The sequence below is a fragment of the Grammomys surdaster genome, unplaced genomic scaffold, assembly GCF_004785775.1.
Source record: "Grammomys surdaster isolate TR1022 unplaced genomic scaffold, NIH_TR_1.0 259, whole genome shotgun sequence".
NCBI lineage: Eukaryota > Metazoa > Chordata > Mammalia > Rodentia > Muridae > Grammomys > Grammomys surdaster.
The window spans coordinates 916,809-935,528 of record NW_021604700.1 but is presented as its reverse complement, the minus strand read 5'-3'; the positions used below and the strand labels follow the sequence as shown (position 1 = coordinate 935,528).

General features: G+C 37.0%; 1 protein-coding gene across 3 annotated transcripts in view; it reads left to right on the top strand.

Moving 5' to 3' along the window:
• Odr4 (odr-4 GPCR localization factor homolog) overlaps positions 1 to 16,519 on the top strand; it is a 30,982-nt gene extending 14,463 nt beyond the window's left edge. For all 3 annotated transcript variants that reach the window (XM_028775730.1, XM_028775731.1, XM_028775732.1), the window contains 5 exons: positions 5,004 to 5,132; positions 5,755 to 5,845; positions 8,580 to 8,750; positions 14,270 to 14,377; positions 14,968 to 16,519. In XM_028775730.1, the coding sequence (XP_028631563.1) occupies positions 5,004 to 5,132; positions 5,755 to 5,845; positions 8,580 to 8,750; positions 14,270 to 14,377; positions 14,968 to 15,035 (567 nt within the window). In that variant the 3' untranslated portion in view covers positions 15,036 to 16,519. The remainder of the gene's footprint in view (positions 1 to 5,003; positions 5,133 to 5,754; positions 5,846 to 8,579; positions 8,751 to 14,269; positions 14,378 to 14,967) is intronic.
• Positions 16,520 to 18,720: the final 2,201 nt, after the last annotated feature.

Sequence of the window (18,720 nt, the reverse complement as noted above, 5' to 3'; positions counted from 1 at the left end):
TTTTAAAGATTTATTTATGTATTTTATGTATGTGCATACACTGTCACTATCTTTAGACACATCAGAAGAGGGCGTCAGATCCCATTACAGATGGTTGTGAGCCACCATGTGGTTGCTGAAAATTGAACTCAGGACCTCTGGAAGAGCAGTCAGTGCTCTCAATGACTGAGCCATCTCTGCATCCCTATTAGTTATTTTTAAATGCTGTTCATTTTAATACTGCCTCAAGCTGTCCTGGAGAACAGACCATGATTATAGGAAGAATAAGAATCTTGATTTCAGTGGTACTCTAAACTTTGAAACCCAGAAATATTAGCAGAACTTTCAGCTTTTTAAATTAAGTTGAGCAAATGGAGACCATTGGATTCATGATGTAGCTCTGTGTCTAACTGTATAATATTGTTAAGTTGGCATTGGATCTCCACATAGTTCCCAGTGTTCTTTTCACAGTAATTAACAGTACTTTTTTGTTTTGTATTTTCTACTTGACTTTGGGTTTTCGAGGTGTCCTTTATCTCAAGACGTGCTGCTCTTTACATAGTGGCCCTTACTAGTTTGACTTACTTCTTGATACTGCCTAGTTAAAATGTCTAAGTCAAGGCACTTTACAATATTAGTGCATTATTTTCTTTCTTATTTTCTAACCTATTCTAGATGTCTGCTGTGGTGTCTTTAATTCTTAAACAATGTTTCTAACCCATGCCATCTGTGTCCCGCCGCCTTTAGTCAGAATTCCACCTTAGCATTCCGTCAACATCCAGCTCCAATTTATTAACAAAAATAAAAATATGAAGTATAAAAAAAGACATGAAGTTAGGAGGCAGAAGGCACTTGGGAGATTTGGAAGGAGGTCATGATAGATGTATTGTTTAATGTATGGAATGTTCAAAGAATAAAAAAATCATTATTCAAAAAAATATCCTAGCTCCCAAATCCCAGTAGTTCCAGTGGGTCTCATTTGGTCAGCAAAGCTTGAGTGATCATTTTTTCCCAAACCATTATGTTAGTACCAAAAAACTCCTTTTCTTATGAATGCATTAGATTCTCTTTTTTTCACTAATTAGTTTATTAATTCACTTTACATCCTGATCACAGTCCTCCCTCTCCTGTCTCTCCCCCCACCCCCAATCCCACCTGGGGTATCAATCTACCCTGGTTTATCAGTTCACTGCAGGACTACCCTGGTTTATCAGTTCACTGGAGGACCAGGTGCATCCTCTCCCACTGAGGCCAGACAATGAGGCCCATTAGGGGATCAGGATCCACAGGCAGGCAACAGAGTCAGGGTCAGCATCCACTCCAGTTGTTGGGGGACCTGCACGAAGACCTAACTGCATATCTGTTACATATGTGTGTGGGGCCTAAGTCCAGTCCATGCTTGCTCTTTGGTTGATGACTCAGTCTCTGAGAGCCCAAGGGCCCAGGTTAGTTGACTATGTTGATCTTCTTGTGGAGTCCCTCTCCCTTTTGGATCCCTCAATTTTCCCCCGTTAGATTCTTAAAGGCTGTTTGTAAAACAGTTTGTATTCATATGTAGATAGCAGTCCTTAATGTTTGTAGAACACAGCAAAGTTGTTTGGTTTTTTTTTTAACCAAAAAGGCACCATGTCAGTTCTTATAGCTGTTAAAATCCTTTCCTTCATGTGTAGGAAGTATTTTTTATAAGATAGTTTATTTTAGAAAACTACCTAATACATGTGTATTATAGCTATTAAAATATGATAAAATGTATCTTAAATTATGTTACATATATTAAATATACTTATTCCCAAAATAAAGTGTTTTCATCTACAGTAAAGATTTGTAAGCTATGTGAGGAAACCCCATTGTTCTCTACTTTATTCGTGTATCAGTGAACTCTATATGTACAGTGGGTATCTTATGCAAATATTAGATCAGCATTTTCATCTTGCTGCTTCATTTGGTGACATTTTAAAAATCTTTACTTTGTGTGTGAGGTTTGCATGTATGTATGCATACCACATGTGTGCCAAATCCTTGAAGAGGCAATTAAGAGGGTGCTGACTTCCTTGGAATTGAAGGTACCAATGGTTCTGAGTTGCTTTGTAGGTGCTGGGAACTGAACTTGGGTCCTCTCCAAGAACACAAGATCTCTTAACACTAAATGATCTCTCCAGCTCCAACAGATTCTGTTTTGTTTAGTTTTGTTTTCTTAATAAGAATGCCACAATGATTAAATATGAGTTTTAAAAAATACCTTTAAAGGCTGGAAAGATAGCTCAGCTATTAAATTACTCGTTGCTCTGCAGAGAACCAGAGTTCCTTTAACCAGAACCCAGAAGGAAACTTACAACTTTCACTGATCTTACTTCCAGGGACTGTAACAGCCATATATGTGGTCTATACACATCTATATAGGCAATACGTTCGTATACGTAAAGTGAAATAAATAATCTAGAAAAAATATTTAAAATTAGCTTTAAAATAGGCTTTTTTGGGGGTGGTGTAGTGGTAAATTGCATACATTATACCTTGAATATTCTTGCCTTTTAAGGACCATATTAAAAGTTCTTTCTGCTTCTTTATTTTATTTCCTGTCTTCTTGAGTACATAGGTTTATAGGCACATAGCACTTTTCACAAGTTTTTTTATTTGCTTTTATTTTCCAAGAATGGACTTAATTGTTAATTATTTATTCCAGGTATACTTGGGACAAAAATTACATTCTTATGACTTGTTTTTGTTGTTGCTGCTGTGTTATTGTTGTCATTTATTTGTTTGTTTTTTGTTCTTTGGGAATTTTATACAATATATTTTGAACATTATTTTTTCCCTACCCTCAGGTCCTTCCAGATCTCCTTCCTGGGCAAATTTCTGATTTCTCTCTCTTTTAAAAGTATAATATAGTCAGGCATGTGGTGCACACCTTTAGTTACAGCACATAGGAGGCAGAAGCAGGCAGATCTATGTTTGAGGCCAACCTTGGTCTACAAAGCAAGTTCTAAGACAGGCAGGGCTCCACAGAGAAACCCCGTCTCAAACAGAACAAAGCAAAATGAATGAACAAAAAGCTCCTAAAATATAAAATAAAAAACAAACAAGCAAGCAAGCAAAATCCAGTCTGGGACTGGAGGGATGGCTCATCAATTAGGACGCTGACTGCTCTTAAATATGTCAAGGAAGGTTCAATTCCCAGCACCGACATGGGGGGGTCACGACTGGGTGTTAACACCAGTTCTAGGGGATCCAACACCCTCTTTTGGCCTGTATGAGCACCAGGCCCTTACATGGCGCATAGACAGACATGTAAGCAAAATGCTCATACACATATAAATTAAATTAAGTCTGCTCTGTGTTGGACAACTGACATGGGGCCTTTCCTGGAGTGTGTTTTCATATACTCAGTGTCATTCCATTGTAGAAAACTGATTTTCTTTTTTCTCTTCCAGCAAATAGGTTTTTTTTTTTTTAGCTAGGAGTAGTACTTTATGCTCACTTCCTCTTCTGCATGCTGGGGTTTTGTTTGGCTTGAACTTGTTTGGGTCTTACACATGCTATCACAGCCTCTTTGAGTTCATGATGTGCACTTAGGCTGAATTATATATGCTTCCAGAGGAGAGAAATAATCATGTCTTATGCTGCCATAAATCCCAGGAGCTACGATAATGACTTGGCCTTCAAGATATGCCCACTTGCTCAGCTACTTCTTTTTTTAATTGGATTTAAAGCCTCCTTCAAGCGATAGAACCATACCTGGCACCGTTAGTAAGGTCAGGAACCTGAGACTAGATAGGTCATAGGCCCACAGGGATAACCTACCATTATTCTGCTAAATCAGCATAGCAGTAGACATTTTATGATTCCTAATAACATATTTATACATCCTCAGCAGAGGAGCTTCTCACAGTAAGTGGTAATTAGCTACAGTTGTACAATGTTAGGGAAGTGAGAGTCTTTGGAGCACTCTCCCCTAAATGAGAGTCTTTATCACACCCTTCTCCTCTATGCAGAGGAGGACGTGGAAAGACTGTGAGAGCGGAGGCTCTCACAGATGACTTCTGGGAAGCAGCATTTTCCAGGCAGCAGGACTGATTTGAACTCAGAGACTGGGACTGACACTTGGTTTTGTTTTAATCTTTCCCCCCTTTCCCTTGTGATGCTAGGCCTTGAGAAGTACTTTCATTGTTACCATGCCTTCTTTGTTTCAGCACTTAAGACAGTCAGAGTTAATGTGTCTGGAATTGGGGCTGCAGTGACGGCACTTGATGTTCTTGCTGAGGACCTAGGCTTGGTTCCTGGCATTCACATGGCAGCTAGCAGTCATCCATTTATAACTATGACACCATCTTCTGGCCTCTTCAGTCCTGCACATACATGTACACAGGCATATGTTCCAGGCAAAGCATTTGTTTGCATGAAATAATAATAATCTAAATGTTGAAGCATCTGGAAAACAAAAGGTATAGAATACCTGTCTTCAGTGTAGACTGAAGTCAGTAGGACTTGTGAAATGAAAACAGTTATGTCATCTCTCTGAAACCATTAATAGCATTTTGTGCTGACAGCTCTAGCTGGTGTTAGGTCCTTACATGAGGAAAGCATAGGTTCCCTTTAGCATATAAAAGTTACGTATTGAAAGCACAGAAATGTGTGTCTATTTGTTGGTTAGATTTTTACCATATTTATGGTGTCCTAATTTGTACACTGTTGTGGTTTTCCTGTATTCCGTACCTGTGTCTCCTACTGCAGCATGTTTTCTATGCATCTTTTTATCTTTATAATACTTAACTGAGGAATCCACAAGTAATGTATTTTTAGGAGATAGTAAATACTAAGTATTTTAAACATTCATGTTAATGAGAAAATATTGAGATATACTTGGTTTAAAAGACATATAAAGAACCTTTGATAACTTACAGAGAATATTTTTGAGTACTTAGGCAAAAAACCCTTTTTTTTTTTAATAAAATGGTTACATGATGGTCACATGTTTCATTAATAATATTAGGACTGTTAAAACTAAAATGGGTTTTGTCTTTCAGCTCCTGAATCCAGACCACAGATCCACAGCCACAGTCCAGATCTGCAGTGGGTCTGTAAACCTCCGGGGAAATGTGAAGTGCAGAGCTTATATCCATAGCAACAGACCCAAGGTTAAAGATGCTGTGCAGGTACCAAAGAGTCACTTAGAGATGAGAACATCAGAGACAACCTAATAGGAAAAAATCCTAGAAGTTTATTTTCTTTCTATCTTAATTTTATGATTATTAATTTGACCTTAATTAGTAAAGGTTCATTCTGTTTTTAGGTTTTTATGTGTAGAATGTCTATGTGGACTTAGTAAGTGTTCCACTCTTGTAGTATATCAGTATCTTGTAATATACCTTTAAAATATTTCTTTTGAGGGAAGCTCAGATTCTTAACAGGAGACATATTCAAAAGAAGAATTGTCAGGTACTGTTTTTAAAAGATGACTTACTTTTACCTCATAGTACATTTCCTAATTGGAATATTGGGAAGATTTGTTTAGATGAAATATTTAATTCTTTATTTGGCACTAATTTACTATTTAAATGTGGGCTATATAAATTTATCATTAAATGTGTTAAAAATAATAGTAATGGGTGTGCTAAGTAGATAACAATAATAAATGGAATAATGCGTCATTTTCCGTGTGGACATTTTTACTCCATTTTTACTCCGGAAAGCAAATTATGGGTTTTCTTCTAATGAAATAATTCAAGTTTGAAGCATTTTATTTCTTACTGTGTTTATGCTCCCCCACTCCCATAGGCAGTGAAGAGAGATATTTTGAACACAGTTGCTGATCGCTGTGAAATACTATTTGAGGACCTGCTTTTGAATGAAACTCCAGAAAAAAAAAGTATGACTATAAGTATTTTTTGTGTTTGTTTGAACAGTTTCATATAGTAAGATGTCAAGATTTAACATGTATATCATTCTGTAGCATGTTTTATAACAATAAGCTGTCGTTTACTTTTATTGCTGAGTAAAATCTTCTCTGTTGCTCCCTCTTCCACTATTATGTTTTGAACATTTTCTATTAGCGAAGGGCCAACATTTGTCAGTTCCAAGGAAGAGCCTTTTAATGTGCTGTAACCTATTTTTTTTCTCGTTTTTAAAATTAGTTATTTGAGATTTTTTTTTTCAATTTTTTCTTACCTTAAAGAAAAAAAAGATTTATAGCTGGCGGTGGTGGTGCACTCCTTTAATCCCAGCACTTGGGAGGCAGAGGCAGGCGGATTTCTGAGTTCAAGGCCAGCCTGGTCTACACAGTGAGTTCTAGGACAGCCAGGATTACAGAGAAACCCTGTCTCAAAAAAACAAAAACAAAAAACAAAACAAAAAAAGATTTATTTATTTATTTATTTATTCAGTGTATGAGTGCTCTATCTTCATGTACATCTGTATGCCAGAAGAGGGCGCCAGATCACATTATAGATGGTTGTGAGCCACTATGTGGTTTCTGGGAATTCAACTCAGGACTTTTGGAAGAGCAGCCAGTGTTCTTAACTGCTGAGCCATCTCTCCAGCCCTCCTTACAATGTATTTTGATTATATTCACTCCTGGCATCACCTTTTCCCAGATCCTCCTTACCCACTCAAATTTGTTTGTTTTGAAACACAGCCGATATAGTTGTACTGAGCGTGTATTTTTGGACGTGCTGTTTTCCACTAGAACATGCCTAATTGTATGGCTTGAGTTTGTGCAGATCATATGCATGCTGTCACAGGTGCTCTGTGTTCGTCTATGCAATTGCTCTGCTGTATCTGGAAAAGACTGTTTTATAGTCATCCATCACCTTTGGCTCTTACAGTCTTTCTGCGCCTTTTCTGCAGTAATCCCAGGGCCTTGAGAAGATGGACTGTGGTGTAGATGCCCCATTTAGTGCTGAGCATCTGTAGTCTCTCATTCTCTGCACCATGACCAGTTGTGAGTCTCTGGATTAATTACTATTTACTGCAGAAGAGACTTCCCTGGTTGAGAGATTCACTAATCTAAGAGTATAAGTCATTAGCAGTCAGTTTAATGTGATGCCCATTTACCAGCATAACAGTGTATGACCTAAGGCCTGTGACCTAGCCAGCCACATGTTCTTGCCCTAACCTGGTACTAGGTACAACTTTCAAATTGTGGAGCAAGCTCTTAGTCCAGTGAGAAACGGATTGGTTACCCTCATGACATTCATGCCTATTTCACCAGTAGACATGTCTTTCCAGGCCAGTTGTCACTGAGGCTCCCAGGGTCACAGCAGATAAGACTGATGATCTTTCTTCCATCTAGTAGTATGCATACGCTTCCTGGTCCCGGCTTTCAAATTAACATAATTTTATACTCAAAAGTAATATTAGATATGCTTTTTGAAAGTACACCCTTGTGTCTCCTTTCCTACTATTCTGCTGGTGAGTGAATTTCTGATTCTAAGTAGTTTCCCCTGTCTATTTTAATGAGTCATTAAATGTATTGCAACCAATTCTTTGACATTCAGTTTTATAACATTCTTTCTTCAGGCAGATATTCAGAATCCAAATTTAAAGTGCACTTAAAATTTTGTACATCAATTATCCATGCATATTAAAGCCGTCTTTGAATTTTTAACTTTAGATTCAAGTACATTTGGTTTAAAATAATTCCATCCTAGTTTTGCATGCTGTGCTACAAACTGCAGTTATATAATCCTAACACTAGGAGGCAGTGTGGTCAAACAGTAAAATTGTTCTTTGGTTCTACGCAAATGAGATCATACAGCAAAAGTGGAATAATCATCTAGTTTATGTCACTGTATTCCCCATGAACTTAGGGAATACTTCAACATCTTCTGTTTGTAGTTATATAAAGGAACCCTAGTTTCTTGAGGAGGAAGTGTAGATTGCTAACGAAATGACCCCAATTTTCTACTCGATCTTTGTATTGATAGCTTTTTAATCATATTTGATGCAGACAAAGTGGTTATTTTTTACAATAAAGTCTACTTTTGTGTTAGTTTGTTAGAGATGCATCTTGATATTAATAGCAGTTATATTTATGTAGTTAGTAAGTATCTTAGAAATTTGGAGACATATAGTCTAATTTGCAAGTATCCAAAGAAAGGTGAAACACGGTGGCTGGGGAGATGGCTCACTGGATAAAAGTGCTTGTACCCAAGCATGAATACCCAGAATAAAGGCAGGTGTGGTGGCATAGACTTCTCTTCCCAGTGTTAGGGAGACAGAGATAGGGAAGGCCCGTGTTTTGACTTTAAGTATGCATAAATGAAGAAAAAGTTGGCAATAAAATCCACAATACTTACAAGATTAAAACAAACAAAAAGGTGGCTATTTATCAGGGAGTTATAAAATTGACCAAGCATTCCATCATAGGACATAGTGGGTCCTATAAGGACGTGTGATTAGCAACATCTCCTCACTAAAGGCAAGGAGGTGTATATTTCATAGACATATTGCTTAGAGCCCTTTGAAGAAGACAGGGGAATTGACGAAACAAAGAACTCAATAAAGACAATTTTGTCAATTAGAAAGTAAGACATTATTGTCACTTCAAGCTTCAACAGATATTTTTATATTTTTGAAGTAAACATTATAATATTTCTTTTCAGATTATGAGCTTCCTCAGCGAGTTTTTGTTCCCCTTCCTGGATCAACGGTAATGCTATGTGATTATAAATTTGGCGATGAATCAGCTGAAGAAATCAGAGACCATTTTTCAGAGATGTTAGATCATGAGATTCAAATAGAAGACTTGGAAATTGCAGAGGAAGTAAACACAGGTAATTAAAATTTGCTGAAACCACACCTAAACTCACCATGCCTTCCTGTTTTTTAAAGCTAATTCTGTTTACTACTTTGAAATATTAACTGAGATATGTATAAACACACACACATGATAGATCTCTACACATTAAAAAAACAGTGAGTGTTTGCTTCTTTGGAAACTTTACTCAAACTTAAAACACAGCAAATGTTTTTTTGACTCTATCAAGTTTTTTTGACTCTTCATGAGACAAATACAGCCTTAAATATGTGGAAATATGTAGCTTTCAAATATTTATTTCAATATGAGAAAATTTTTTCTCAAACTGTTTTATAAAATTCTCTCTGTGTAATTGGTCACTTCCTTTATGCCCTCATTGTATAAGGGGGACACGAAAGTCAGGTGAGTGGGTCCAGAAGTCAGATGAAGGTGATGTGGGTAGAGCGTATACCTTCGGTACATCTGATTGTGTAGCCCAATGATGCCTGAAGCCTTTGTTTGCACATTTGATCTTAACCTTTGGAAGGTTTCATCTGATTTGCTTTTTTATTTGTAGTAAGTACAAGACATAAAATGTGTAAAGAAATGTGCAAATATATTTCTAAATGTTACATAATAAGGTTAATTATTTGTAAATATTAATAGGTACTGAGTAAAAACAGCTTATTTTAGAAATTTTTGGTTTGTAGAAAATTTTTGGATTCCTTTTGAATATGAATGTTTATTAAATGGAATGTAGCCATTTTAACAGTTCTTTTTCTGATATCTTACTCAGTTCTATTTAATTCCCAGTCCCCATCAGGGAATAGTACAGTGCTCATGGTTACTGTTGTTAGTCGTAGGTAAATATCTAATCTGCAGGATTTCATATGTAATACCCTCTCCACCCCCAAAGGAATCATAGCCCACAGGTTGGGAACCACTGGGTACTAAATGGCTCTTTAAATATTGATGTGATCCTGAGAGTTTCTGTAATTCATCTTTTCTTCTTTTGGTATAAAAATCTATATCCCATGATGCATATACAGTTTCCTTCCTTATTCTGAGTAACAGTTATCCTTCCTGTAACCTATACTTCATTCAAGAATATGGACCTATAAAACACTTGCACTGTTTCCTGACTGCATTCATGCTTTAGAGTTGAGGCTAACTCTTCTAAATATTTTAGAGCCAAATAGTCCCACAGACTTTATTCTCTTTGTTAAAGTTTCCAAACAACATTTTTTTCCTCCTTCCCTCCTTTTGCCTTTCTCTGGCTCAGGGATTTCTTATCTGTGATACCAAAAGTCTTAGGCTTTTGAATTGGCTTACAAAGGCCTACAAGCCTCTTGAAAATATTTGTGTATTTGCTAGGAAATGTCTTGTATCTTTCAATGGGTTAATGACTTAAAGAAATAAAAGAAAATCTACTTTATTAAATATACTCTGATTTGCCATTCTTAAAATAGTTCACCAAATTAGCTTTACATTCATGTACTTTTAACAGTGAAATGTTAAAATCAGTTTCATTGTGTGAACATCATAAGGAGACTGTACTTAACGCACACCAACTGGTATAAGTCAGTCACTCAATATGATATAATCTTGGTGTGGTAAAGAGACAGGCAAACATGAGATGTATGCGGCTGACACTGATGGAGCATGACATGCTTTTTGGAGATGAACCGAGAGCCTCTTTCATTTTATGCAAATGCAACTGAGCTATCATCACCTCAGGACTCACTCTTATACAGTAAGATTTAAAAATTTTTTTTAGATAGTGTCTCCATTATGTAGCCCTGGTTGGGCATGAACTTCCTATGTAGACAAGTCTAGCTTCAAGGATCAACCTGCCTCTGCTAGGTGTGCACCATCACTGGCCTAAACTGTATTTTTATAAGTAGGAGTACACTCTAAAATAATTACTGAAAGTATACCATCATGTTATGTATTCATAAGACAACAGTTATTTATTAGCATTACCAAATACTATGTAGTAGACCATCCCAAGAATTACCAGAATGGGTAGAATTATATACGCACCCTCACCAATATATTTAACTTCAAGTACTTTAGTCTATGACTGTTTGAAGATATTTAAGAGATGATTTGGTTAAATGATATCATTAGCATAAGCTCTAATCAAATTGTGCTAGCATCCTTTTAACAAGAGAAAATTTCTGTGTATAAAGGGGCACAAGGAACGATTACACACCAAGGAAGAGTCAGGGAGATAGCTGTAAGCCAAGGAGGGTGTACTTGGAAGAAACCAAGAATATTAATACGTTGACCTTCAGCTTCTAACTTCAGAACTGTGAGGAAAAAAAAGATTTCTGTTGTCTAAACCGAGCAAGTTAAAATACAACAATATTCTATAATCTGATTTTTAAAGATAGACTGATGTCAGAGAATATAGTAAGGTACCAATGTTACAGGAACAAAGGGAACAAAGAAGTAGTTTGACAGGTATGGATACCTAGATGTATAATATGTTACTATAGAAACCACACTGATAGGAAACCATAACTTCGTGGATTGTGCTTACTCTTCGGTTTCTGGGATTGAGTCATGGACTGACAATACTACCTTTCACTTTAGTAAATATAACCTTTTCAGACTCTACCCTGCTTTTGAAACTTGTATGAATCATAATCAAGCTAATAAAATGTATTATTATGTATTGATTGCCTATAATATATTAAACATTAGGACTCTAAAGGTACACTATTGTGGTACTTCTCAAGACTCTTGGAATACAGTAGAATGTACAGAGAAATAGATTGTTGTAAACAAGGTAATTAGGTCTGTAATAGAAAAGTGGACAGATTGCCAGATATGCAGCAGGGGCACCATCTCTATATGGGACTCGGGGACACTTCTTGACTTTAACTTGATAATGAAGAAAGAATTGAGTAAAACTGACTAGGCATTTTAGGAGCTGAACACTGGTCTGAGATGTAGCCAAGAATAAAAACTGTCTAGAAGTACATTTTTTTGCCTCACTCAGAATTTGTTGAATCAAATGGGATGATTTAATAATTATAGATAGTTTTAATAGTTACTGTGCTCTTTATTATTATGGGGCTGGGTAATAAAACCACAAATTTGATGGCTATATTAAGGGTTTTTAGCTAAACTTCCTATTTGTTTAGGATTATTTTCATTTGTCTATTTATTTCATTTACTCAAACACATTGAGTGTGTAGTTTTATTTTTTTGTTTTAGATGCATAATGAAAGGCTTGTTGTGATTTGATTTGAGTCTAGGCTTGCCACTAATAGTTGTATAACCTGTCTAAAACCTTTCTAAGCCGCAGTACCTTTGGAGTATTTTCTAAAAAGAAATACATAATAAATGAAGGATGGTACAGTGCTTTATCACATAATTAGTTTCTTCTCAATGAACTTCTATACATTAACAGAAATATCAGTGTTAAAGTATGAACATAAAATGTACTCAGATTTACATAAGTATATCAGGATTTCTATATGCAATAAACCCCTTGAAAATAGTTGCGATCAGAAATGGAAATGTCATACATTTAGGACAAGTAAACTTTCTAAATATTTGGTATTATTTCAAAGGTTTTGAAATTATTTTCTTGACTATTACTATTATTTTTGTTCTATAATATAGTTGTCAAGTAGTTGCTATGTTTAAAAATACATATTCTACCATGTAAATATCTCTAAATAACATACTTTTAAAGGACTTAAGGGATAAAAATACAATTTGTTTGTCAAACTGACTCACTAATGGTGAAGGATAAGCATGGCATTAAAATTGGATGTGTTAGTCACCGCCTAGACATTAGCTTGTAATTCACATGTACTTTGTCTATACTATCAGATAAAAATAAATTGAAGACACACCTTTAAAATATGCTGAAACTCATCTTTGTCAATTCTGTCCTGGTGTTAGAACAAGTTATTCTTTGTTCCTAAATGTTCATTATTTACTCATTTATTATTTTCTGTGCTATGGTTGAATCCATGGCTTTGTGCATGGTAGGCAAGCTTCCTACTACTGAGCTCTATCCCCATGCCGTAGTCGTTTGAGATACGTCTTGTTGTGTGGTTCAGGCAGGCCTTGAACTCCTTTTTCCTGATCCCATGCATATTCACATGCCTGGGAACCATTAGTAATTTAAAGGAAAATAAATAATGCTGATTGATTATTTGGTGTGAGGAATGAAACTGGCAGGAAGTCACGCTTGCATTCAGTTATATCTCAGGCCACGGCCCCTCCCTTTTTAAAGCATGATCTGCTTCGGTGGCCCAGGTTTTCTTCAAATATGCTGCTATCTTTCTGTCTCAGACTCCTGAGTACTGAAATTGCAGGTGTGTGACACTATGCCCAATTAATGGTGTATATTCATGAATGAATAAATTGTTGACTACAGTTCTACGGTGATAGGGAACTCATCTATTTAAAGAATTCAAGTCCTGGGTGGCCGGTAAGATGGCACTTGCTGTCAGTACTGATGACCTCAGTATAGATACCTATTTCATCCTTATGCGGCTATACTAGTGTAATGGGATGCACACATGGTGGCATTTTAAATTGAAACAGTAATTAAATCTAAGCATTGAATGTGACCTACTCTAATGCTCTCTCTCTCTCTCTCTCTCTCTCTCTCTCTCTCTCTCACACACACACACACACACACACACACACACACACAGAGCTATACTAGTTGTTGTTGTTAATAAGGAATCGTGCTGAAATGCTTATTTTCAAGCAAAGTTCCATAGAATTCTGTAACAGTTCTGCACTACCACTCTTGGGATATCAAGTGAGTCTCCAGAATTCTCTGTTAATTAAAGTTAAGTAAATTCACATAGGCAGATGTGTATGTAAGTTATTGTCAGCATAATGAAGTTAAAACTTACATTTGGGCTTGGGGGATAGCTCAGTAAAAGTCTGATGACTCGAGTTCCATCTCAAGTCCCTTGGTTAAGGGAGAGAACAAACTCCTAAAAGTTGTCCTCAGACCCCACATGCCTACCTTGGAACATGTGCACCCACACTCATTCATATACTTGTGTTCATTCAGTTCAGCTTAGGTCAATAATAAAATCACGTGTTTTGAGGACTGAGTCACTTTGATATGTATTCATGAAATTTAGCTCACCTATATTGAGTAATGAACAAACAAATTCATGTTATACAAAGATAATCCGGGATCAGGAAAGACGACGTAAGTGGATAGGAGCACTTGGCTGCTCTAGTCAAGGACTCAGGTTCAGTTCCCAGCACCTCTGTGGTGGTTCACAACTGTCTTCAAGTCCAGCCAAAGAGGATCTGATGCCCTCTTCTGATCACTACAAGCACTGGCCACACAGCACAGACATCCATACAGGCAGACACAGGCACTGACACACACACACATGCACGCACGCACGCACGCACACACATAAAATAAATTAATTTAAAATAAAAATAGATCTTTTAAAATAGTGGAAGGAAAATGCTGCTGATTGAGTATATTCTTTATTATGTTATTTTAAAATGGCAATTTTCAATTTATATAGAGTTTGTCCTGATTTCTTGCAGCTTGTATGACTTCCTCTGTGAATAGTGAGGCTTCACTGACCCACACAAGTGATGACCAACCTGAACAACCAAAAAAAACCATAGGAGTGAAAATTCAGCAAAACATAGGTATTTGCTTTTTGTATGACTTTGAAAATGACCTGATTTTGAGTTTTCCTTTTATCTTAAAATTAATTTGAATTAACCAAAATGTTAGATTAAGACAGTATTTACTGAGTATGATCGAAGTTGATGATAACTACACAAATAAATTTGCATTATAATGATTGAGAAGCACTACCCACTGGAGCTGTGTTTCCATATAATCTAAGTATGAGACAGTTGGCATATTGTGTATGTGTGTATATGTGTATGTCCCTGTGTACCTATATGTATGTATGTGTCCGTACATACACACATATATTTACAGAAGCTTTTAAAATATTTCTTCTTTTTCTCTTAGTGTGCATTTGTGTAAGAGAGACACTTTGTCCAACCTTTATGACTTAGCTTTTCAACTTGCTACCATATTTTTCTCTAAGACATCTCTGGATTTTAGTCCATACATATCCGTACATTTTGTAGTGTGTGCATACGTGTGTACGTCTCTGTGTGTGCAGTCATATAAGCCATGTTGCCTCGTCTCTAGCCTAAGGGTCAGTGGCACCTTCTTTCTTTTGCTCATCCCACTTGCATTGTTTTGTTCGTTTCCCTCTTAGGTGTGATCATAGCACTAGCAGTTGCAATGCTTGCTGCGGGCATCTCCTTCCATTACTTCAGTGATTAGGGGGAGGCCCAAAGAGCTTCCTGATCATCCAGAAATCACTGATCAACAGCTACAAAAATAAAGACGTCAATGGTTACCTGCACTGAACCTAGCAACGAGCTCTGCTACGATGATGTCTGTTAGATGAGTTTCTGACTTACATGAAATCACCAGCTGCCTTGCTTAGCCCTGCTTTTATTGTCTGGTCCAGGTTTCCAAAAGTAAACTGTGCATCTAAATGGAGTTGCATGTAACAGATCACTATTATGTGTTTTCAGAAAGGTCAAAATGTGAGCTATTGTTTAGTGCTATTGAGCCAGATCACACATTGATCAGAATATTGAAACTTTAAGCAGTCAGTAGCAACCATAGCACATGTATCATCAGGAATTATCTTCATCCTAAAGGACTTTTCTAATATGCATCCAGCTGCAGTACTTTATGGACATTGTTTAAATTGGAGGCCATGAATACTGTTTTAAGTATACACATGGACTGGTTTTTTGGATGGCAGATGCCAGTAGCAGCACTACAGTATGTGTTTGCCTCAAACCAGAAACAAACAGAAATGTAAATCTGAGATGCTATTGTATTTAGAGCAGTTAATATTTAGCAGCTTTCCCATGTAGTTCTGTGAAGCTCCTGGCAGAAATAAGCTAGAAACATTCCTAACTTAGGCCCAAGACTCCCATAAGTTATGATCAAGCAATATTGTTTCCTGATTATGTATCATGAGTAGAAGATGCAGTGAGATGGGGAGAAATAAACTATAGGAAAAAAAACCCCAAAAAGCACTGAAGTCATTTCCTAAGGTTTACATCAACAATGTAGAGAGTAACAGGCAGAGCCATAGTGTGAGTAAAAGCCAAGTAGTGCTTCTTGGAATGAGGAGGAGAGGAACCTGCAGGCTGTTGGGTGGGAGTAGACTCGGCTGAGAGCTCAGAGAAGTGGAAGGTGGAGCAGCAGGACTGGGAGGAGGGAGGAGAGACAAGGTCTAGGAGAACCAGGAGGGAGAATGGAAGAGAGGCACCACTTAGACAACAGGTTTCTGCACACACATTATCAAACAGACTTATAATTGAAGAAGCAAACAAACAGATCCACAAGTGAACCACAAGTATGAAACAAGGTTCCTAAAAAGCCAAAGGGGCTATAAAGATGCTAGCTAAGGCAAGTCAGTCAGTCACAGTAGACCCCCAGTAGCAACAGTGTACCCAAGAAGGTAAAATCCCTTCATAATTGTGAGGGGAACTGTGAGAATTGGTGCCAAGTGAAACTCAGAAACAAACCTTCATTACAGAAACTGAAAATGGATGGTCCTTGATGAGAAAAATTACTCAAGAAGCAAGATTTGAAATTAAAGTGTTAATGAAGAGACAAAACGATCAATATTGTAAATTTAAAGTGTTATTTGTATAAGACAATCATAATGAAGTATTTAAAGAAATTGTAATGGAAATTGTAGACAAATGTAACACCAAATAAATATTGTTATGCAACATTAATGTGGAATTTTAAAATAAGGATATAACTGGGAAACCTCTTGGTTAAGAGATAGGAGGAGGGCGGTTGGATCAAAGTCCTTCAAGGGGCTTCTGCTAGGATCCAGGAGCCAAGCCAAGGTAAGGTTTAAATGTGGTTATCCACATGAATTACTTTCAAGGCCACCTTCTCAAAGAATACATAGATGGTGAAACATCCCAGTGAAAAGGGGTTTAGGAAGGCAGTGACACAATACAAATAAAGGGGGACATTAGAGGACAACAAAAAGATAGAGCAAGAATAGCTGCACACCTCAGCTGCAAGGCCCTGGGCTGGTTCCTCACCACAGGACAAAGACAAGCCGGGCCCTGAAAGTAAATAGACAAAGTGGATCCAACAGACTAAATTCTCCAAAGAGAAATTTTAGTTGTGTTGCAGAAGCTAAGTGGACATGTTCAGTAGTGTTGAATAGTGAACAAATCAAGATGTTTTTTTTTTTTGTCAGCACTGCCCTCAACCTTTTTTTTCCATTTCTACATAATTTTATAGGCTGATCATTTTAAAGTAAAATAAACCTACCCCCAACCTCCTCCAAAAAAGATGTGGACCAGAATTTCAGAGTTACTGGTGTACATACATCAGTCACATTGAATACTGGAATGATGTATTGACAAATAATAATAGGAAGTGCATAATTTATGGATAATAGCTCAGATCATTTAATACCCTAGTAGCCTTCAGTGCTGCAAATAAAATATAAGAACTACATTAATGCAACGTTTGAAAACAATTTTAGTTTTCGTTCTTTTATGAACATTAATTATGTCACTATCAATTATAATTAAGCTACTCTTTTTTTAATTGGATGTTTTATTTACATTTCATATGTTATCCCCTTACCCCATTCCCCCCGCACCCCCCGCCCCGGAACCCCCTATCCCATCACCCCTCCTCCTACTCCTCTGCGGATGTGCCCCTATATATCCCCCCCACTCCCACCTCCCCACCCTCAAATTCCCACCCACTGGGGCATCCAGCCTTCATGAGACCAAGGATCTCTTCTCCCACCCATGCCCGACAGGGCCATCCTCCCTTACACATACAGCTGGCCTCAACCTTTTACCCCTCTTTTAAAGAGAATATCACTATTAAAAATCTTATTCAAACTTTCACAGCATATGTGATGAGGGAAGATTGTCTAGGCTCATTATTGTGTGAGGCTCATATAACTTGTCAAAATCAGGGATAGCCAGAGAAAAGAAAGCTACAGGCTACTAACACTTCTTAACACATGTGAAAGTCAGACACACTGCTTAGTTACCTCAACACTATATTACAAAGTTGTATGCATTAAATACCAAGAACATGAGCTTATTAACTTTCTGTTCATGATCCTTTAGAAAACTGATTAAAAAAATATACAAAAAAAACCCAAGGCATTTAAAAAACATGTGATTAGACAAATGAAAATACGTACCTGCATAAGAGATTGATTAAGGCCATAACCAATATTATTTTACCTTCACTTGGTTGAAAAACTAAGCCATGGACATGGTAATAAAAATGGTGTGATAAAACACACTTCACCCTGTAGGTGCTCAGAAAGCCATCTGGCCTTGTAGAGCTAAATAACTATTCTCAACATGTATATACCTTAGGTAAATTCTTGCATAGATAACAACTATAAGAGAACATAACAATGTTTATTATGGTTGTAATCCAAATATTTATTAATTAAAATAAGTACATCTAGGGGATGTAATTTTATTTAGCAGGACAAATGATGTGCATGCAGACATAGGTAGAATTTAACTCAGGCTTCATGGTTCAAACCTATAGTTTCCAGCGGTTGAAGCAGGAAGGAAGATTTCAAGTTCAATGACAATAGGCACTGCATAGTGAGACTCTGTCTCAAACAAACAAACAAACAAACAAACAAACAAAACTTTTATTTAGAAATGATTAGGTAAATGCCAACTCTACACATGGTATACTACTGTTTGTAAAGTTAAGTAAGCTTAAACTATATTGCAGGTTTTTGTGGTGAGTGCGTGGGTGCGTGTGTGTGTGTGTGCGTGTGTGTGTGTCCCTGTCCAAGCCTAGGTTCTGCTAAGATGGCTTTTCAGGCTGCGTGCTCGCTCTCCCTCTCTCTCTCTCTCTCTCTCTGTCTCTCTTTGCCGCCCTCCCTCCCTCCCTCCCTCCCTCCCTCCCTCCCTCCCTCCTT